The sequence below is a fragment of the Solanum tuberosum genome, unplaced genomic scaffold (assembly GCF_000226075.1).
Source record: "Solanum tuberosum cultivar DM 1-3 516 R44 unplaced genomic scaffold, SolTub_3.0 scf00003, whole genome shotgun sequence".
Taxonomy (NCBI): domain Eukaryota; kingdom Viridiplantae; phylum Streptophyta; class Magnoliopsida; order Solanales; family Solanaceae; genus Solanum; species Solanum tuberosum.
In genome coordinates, this window is record NW_006238929.1 from 640,280 (window position 1) to 647,405 (window position 7,126).

The window sequence follows — 7,126 nt, forward strand, 5'->3', positions numbered from 1 at the left end:
TTGTGCTGAAAGTAAACTCAACTGAACTTCAAGTATCTTGATTGCATCTGCGTGAGAGTTCACTTTATTTTTCAATGATGAAAAGTCAGCTTTCATCCCTTTCAACAAATCATCCGAACCTTCAACTTTATCAAGGATGCGTGATAGAAAATCATTCACCCAGGGACTACTTGCACTCCCTTTCAATTTTGGGCTCTCACTCGAGTGAGTGTGGTCCTCTTCAAGGTCATCCTCTTTTTTCCAATAATCACTTTGCTCAGCCCAATCTTGATAGAATCTTCTTTGCTCTTCCCCCTTGTGATAGTTCCAATCGTGATTCCCTCATCTCTGTATATATTGTTGGTGAAAATCCTCCTCGTATCTCTTGGAGTTCCAACCTTGATTCTCCCCTGGTTTTAAATAACCTGAGGAAGAACCCTCCTCAACTCTAAACACTCCACTTGTTCCCTTGGGCTTTCCCACATTCTCCATCATATGCTCTTGTAATAGCTCCATTTTGGTCAACATCTTCTTGATCTTTTCATCCCTTTCTCTTTCCTTATCAAGTAGTTCTTGTGTCATTCTAAAACAAAAAGGAGAGACTTGATCCTCTTGAGTGTACCAAGCTTGATTTATTTTCTTCATATCATCAAGAAGAAATGAAGCCACCTCAAATGATTGCAACATTATTCCCCCTCGTACCAATTGATCAGCCACTCCTTTATTAACCAAATCAAGACTCGGTAAAAATATTCGAGTAACAAATCATTTAGTAGCCCGTGTGTTGGGCATTTGAGTAAGAGTTTCTTAAACCTCACCCACATTTCATGTGACACATTCTGGAAGGGTTGCACACCTCTATAAAATTTCCTACATGCTCATATGGGTCATGGTGATCTAGCCCTCCATAGAGTTCCCTCATTTGGAGGAGAGGAAGAGTCGTGCTAGTGACCTCAAATATTGCATTCCCTTAAGTTTGTGGTAGGCAAATTGCACCCATTTTACCTAATTGAGATGGGTTGTAAAAACTATTGATATCATCGATACCGTCACGATAACCTGCTTGGCTACCATTCACCTTTACCTCACTCATTTTAATTCTATTTAGTTCAATCAACACTACACAATGCAATCTATGCCGATTCAACTACATCTAATAAATTCACAAGTCAAATCTTAGATAAAATAACTCTAAGTAATGCTACTCCCCGGCAGCGGCGCCATTTGATTAATGTTTCAAAGACAGTTCATCCAATTCTAAGTGTCAACGATCGTTAGTCAGTATATAACCCAACTAACCGAGTTGGGGTCGATCCCACAGAGAGTAGCTTTCTTTGAATTCAAATACGAAAGTATGACAAGGACCTTTATAGCTGAGCAACACAACACTTAATAGTTACACAATCAAATTTCAAGATGGTACCAACCCACTTCAAATTATCAACAAGAAACAATTAGATAACTAGGAAACACTTGGGGGTTGACTAACCAACTATCGAATTCAACTTAATGGGTGTATATCATTACCGATAATGCTAATTCGTCACGGGTAAAGTGAATTATAAGTAAGGCAACTTTCTCTCGAACAATGACCTCATTTCTGTTGAGTTCTCTCAAACCTCAACACTATCTATGAAATGCCCAGCCTACGCTCTCATCAAATCCACTCTCCCAAGCTAGATACAAAGGCTAGCTCTTGGGTTTCACTTTCTCAAGCTAAAACCATCAAGACCCACTACTAAGGATGCCAAATTACTACGTTGGTTATGTACTCCTCTCTCGAGCAAGCATAAAACTCTGAAATCTATCACACTAAATATGCAATATGGACGTTAAACCACCATAGTAATTTAGACCCGCTTCATATTAACATCAAAAATCACTAATCGATAACACCCATTTAACAAAATTTAAAGATTAGTCACATTGTCAAACCCACAAGGTTAGGATTTTAGACAATCATAGAGAAAAGATGAAATTCAAGACCTGCCACATTTTCCATAGCTGGGTAAACAAAATTCGAAAGTTAAAATTAACTAAAATTTTCTCTATTAATAAATTCAAATGGGAAACCTTGCTAAAATCACTTGAAATCCACAAGGGTAGTGTTTTTGCTCTCAATCTTTTGTTCCTTCCGTTTCTAAATACCTTCTCTATCTTCCAAAAATCAATTTATGCAAGTTTGATGTGTAGTTGTTTGGAATCAATCGACGAGGTAAGTCGGGCATCGCCGACCGTTTGGCAACTGATCGATTCTCCTACGTCTTGCCTTTATATTTTTACCTTTTCTTAGTTCAACCACTGTAATTTTAGGTGAGACAGATCGGGATCGCCGACTCATTCTGTGATGCACCGTTTTTCCTTTCATCTCGCCCATCAACACTTCTCCAGATCTCCATTAGTACTTTCGGTGACCTAGTCATCCATTGCCGATGTGATCGGTGATGTGTCAAGTGGAACTGCTGCTAGGGTAAACTACTCATAATCCAGCCTTAGCGTTCTATAACTTTAGGCGGTAGAGTGGAAACTTGGCGAGTCGCCGAGTGACATCGGCGATCATCAGGCTTGTTTTTCCATTCTCTTTTTCGTTAGTGTTGTCTCTGTTGCCCATTTCTGTCTTAGCTTTGCTCCTCAATCCATATATTTGAAGATCAAGGGTTTACATCAGTTGTTGGCACAAAATAAGCATTTGAGGATACTAAATCATTATAAATAAAGCCCTAAATGAGTCCAAATCTCGGACTCATCAACACCCCCAACTTAAACTTTTGCTTGTCCTCAAGTAAAAACTCAAGTTCAGCATTTCAAATGGGATGTCTCCAACAGAGCTACACAAGACTCAATCATGAATGCACTCAACAAGACTTAACTTTCTCATGCAAGGATCAATTGTCACTCAAAAGTTCAAGTTGTGACTCACCATTCTCAAAGATTCTCAAGTTCACAATACTTGCTTCAAATGCAAGTTCAAGCTCAACAAAGGTACTCAAATGCCCTCACACAAAGATGATTCCATATTCACACACTATTCTTCAACAATTTAAAGTTCCCGAATCACATACAACTCTCACACTCTCAAAGATGAACACATGCATGAATTCACCCATAGGTTTGCCTTATTTTCCACTTAACATTCGTTTCAGCTAACTCAAGATCAAAAAGGTCTTTTCAAGGCTTGAAATGGGGCTGAGTGTAAGGGTATGATCATTTAGGCTCAGTGGCTGCTATCTTCATGAAATGTGGTATTAACAACACTTTCTTTCCTTTTCTTCAACATTTGCATTCATGCTCACAAGTCACCCTATTATTCACTTCTCATGGAATACCGGACACCCCATTTCTCTTGCAACTTTCACAACTTTTTCATTCTTTTTCTTTTTCATTTTTCATTTCTTTTCTCTCTTTTATTTTTTTTATATATAGAGGAGTTCCATCTTTCTCACAACCATGGCTCAAGGTAGACTTCTTTTGCATTTGGCCTAACTTAGGCTTTTGGCCTAAGTTGGCTATTCAAACAAACCACACTTCATGAGGATAACGGGTGAACGGATAGAGAGAGGTCTCATTTTCTCAAGTTTCTTCCAAGAAAAGGACAGGGCTCAAAGGGGGTTCAAGCAAAGTTCACACACTCACAAGGTAGGCCACAAAAGAGGTATAATGTCAAATTGATTCACTCTTTAAAATTATTGCCTAAGATCATTTAAAGAGCTTGCATTACTTAGTCTACTGGACCAACGCGGCAAATTCTAGGTGTTATCACACATGGTTCACGGTAAGCTCATCACACAAGGCATTGGAACCAATATCAAACAAGACTCCACACTTTCACTAGTGTGCAATGTTCATCACAAGAGACTCAATTCGATAATCGGCTAGTCACAACGAGATGCAATAAGTTCACATCTTGTCTATGCAACTTTATTTGGCTGCATCGTAGCCGCACATTCATTTTTGTTCGATTGCGAGCACCATTCAAGTCATCGGTATTGATCATAACTGATACTCAAATTTGCACAAGAACAGCCACAATTAAACACACAAGAGGTGGCAAAAAGTTTTTCAGAAGGGTCCAGGCACACAAGGAACTCACTGACCTAGCACACACTCCTACCAAAAGCATTCAACATTGTCCCCAATGTTAGTAGAGAACAGACACTCCCAAAAATAAAATAAGATTAAAAATAAAAACTAACAAATAAAGATAAAATTCTAGTATGTAAACATGCAGAACAAGGTGACGAGGAATCTTCACTAAGCACCGAGTTGGCGAGAAAATGAAGCAGTCGTCGAATGCCTCGACGGTGCGCCAATGGTCCAGATATCCCCTAAGTTCCAGTGTGTGACACTCTCAGAAAGGGGAAAATCGACGGAGATGGAGGAGGTCGCCGAACAGGTCGGTGCTTCGCATAATGGATTTTTAACATCGCCAAACAATAATTAAGTTAAGCTATCATCGATGGAGTAGAAGAGCGGGAAAAATTGGGTCGCCTAAGCACATCTGCGATTCGCCAAGTGATTAAGGTTTCCCGCCGAATGTTCTAGTGTCTTAACTCCATTTTTGAAGTCCATAAGACGGACTATGTCGTTCTCGCCGAACCGATTCGGCGATCCGCCAATAGCATCTTCTTCTCATACAATATCTTGCACCTACAAAATCAACACACATTATTTGAAACACTAACACTTGGGTTGCCTCCCAAGAAGCGCCTTATTTAACGTCGTGGCACGATGTGGAAATGCTCTCAAGCATCTTCCAGGTACACCACCTCAAACAGAGAAATCTCTTGGCACTCACCAAAGTATAACTTTAAGTGTTACCCATTCACCTTGAATTTAGTTCCTTCTTGACCTTCAAATTTGATGGCACCATTTATGAACACTCGTGTCACTCTAAATGGCCCTGACCATTTGGACTTAAGCATTCCCAGAAAGAGTCTAAGTCAAGAGTTATATAGTAACACCCAGTCTCCCACTCTGAACTCTCTCTTAATGATTTTAGAATCATGCCATTTCTTAATATTTTCCTTGTAAAAGGCTGAACTTTCGTAAGCCTTGAACCTGAATTCGTCCAACTCATTTAATTGCTATATTCTCTCTTTTGAAGTCTTTGTCCAATCCAGATTTATAACTTTCAATGCCGATAATGCTTTTTTCCAATTCAACTGGTAGATGGCAAGATTTACCGAAAACTAGCTGATACGGAGACATACCGATTGGTGTTTTGTATGTTGTGTGATACGCCCATAGTGTGTCATCAAGATTTCAAGACCTACCAGTCCTATTAGCATGCACTGTCTTGGCCAAGATTCTTTTGATCTCCCGATTTGACACTTCAACTTGGCTGCTCGTTTGGGGATGATACGGAGTTGCTACTTTATGTTTCACTCCATACTTACTCAATGCGGCTGAGAATCACTTGTTGCAAAAGTGGGGTTCCCCATAACTAATAATAGCCCGAGGAGTACCAAATCTAGCAAAGATGTAGCGTTTCAGGAATTGAACAACACTTTTCCCTTCATTGTTTGGAAGTGCAATAGCCTCCACCCATTTAGAAACATAATCTACGGCCACCAAGATATACTTATTACCAAATGAACTCATAAATAGGCCCATGAAATCTATTCTCCAAACATCAAATAGCTCAACTTCTAAAATGGGCATAAGAGGCAACTTGTGTCTTTTGGACACTCCACCTTGTTTCTGACACTGAGTGAACTTATCAACAAACTCATCAGCATCTTTGTATAGTGACGGCCAGTAGTAGTCACTTTGGAGGACTTTAGCAGCTATACGTACACCACCATGATGACCCCAACCAGTCAAGCATGACAAGTATGGAGTATTTCGATGGCTTCTTCTCCCGGAACACATCTCCTAATGATATGGTTTGCACACTCTCTAAATAAATATGGCTCATCCCAAAAGTACTTCTTAACATCAAACAGGAACCTCTTTTGTTGGTAGAAGTTTAGTTCATTTGGCATTAATCCACACCCTACATAATTGGCGAAATCATCATACCAAGGAGGTTGTTTGAGAGTTACTGTGAATACCTGTTCAACGGGAAAAGAATCATTTATGTCGATCTCCAGCTCAACATTTTCCTTGCCTTCCAATCTTGACAAGTAGTCAGCCACCTGATTTTCTCAACCTCTCCTATTTTTTACTTCAAAGTCGAATTCTTGCAATAGTAGCACCCACCTTATCAATCTTGGCTTGGTATCCTTCTTTGCCATCAGATAACGCAGTGCAACATAATCAGTGTGAACAACCACTTTAGTACCTAGCAAGTATGCCCGGAATTTCTCAAACGCATAAACTACCCCAAGTAACTCTTGTTCTATAACTGTATAGTTACGTTAAGCACTATTTAGAGTTTGACTTGCGTAGTAAATGGGGTGAAATAGTTTGTTGCGTTTTTACCCCAATACACCACCTAATGTCGTGCCGCTTATATCACACATTACTTCGAAGGCTTCTGACCAATCGGGATTAATGATAACCGGGGTGGAGACCAATTTTTCTTTCAAGCACTTGAAAGCCACCATGCAAGCATCATCAAAGTGGAATTTCACCTCCTTCTCCTAGAGTTTACATAGAGGATGTGTAATCTTTGAGAAATCTTCGATGAACCTCCGGTAAAAACCGGCATGTCCCAAGAAACTACGAACACCCTTCATCGAAATTGGTGGTGGTAACTTCTCAATTACTTCAATCTTCGCTTTATCAACCTCCATCCCTTTCTGCCACACTTTTACCAAGAACTATACCTTCCTTAACCATGAAGTGGCATTTTTCCCAATTTAGGACCAAATTTGTCTCCACACATCTTTGGAGAACTTGTCCTAAGTGTGCTAAATATGCTTCAAAAGTGTCACCCACAACCGAGAAGTCATCCATGAAGACCTTCATTGAATCCCCTACCACATCAGCAAAAATAGATAACATACAACGTTGAAATGTTGCCAGAGCATTACATAACCCGAACGACATCCGTTTGAAGGCAAAATTTCTGTATGGGTAGGTGAAAGTGGTTTTCTCGTGGTTTTTTGGAGCAATTGAAATTTGGTTATAACCGGAATACCCATCGAAAAAGTAATACCAACCTCTCTCTGAGAGTCGGTCAAGCATTTGATCCATGAAAGGC

At 39.8% G+C, this 7,126-nt stretch overlaps 1 protein-coding gene across 1 annotated transcript; it reads right to left on the bottom strand.

Moving 5' to 3' along the window:
• Positions 1 to 5,391: 5,391 nt before the first annotated feature.
• Positions 5,392 to 5,850, bottom strand: LOC107059482 (protein NYNRIN-like). The gene has a single exon (XM_015306036.1). It carries the CDS (start codon positions 5,848 to 5,850, stop codon positions 5,392 to 5,394), a length of 459 nt encoding a protein of 152 aa, XP_015161522.1.
• Between the last annotated feature and the right edge of the window lie 1,276 nt (positions 5,851 to 7,126).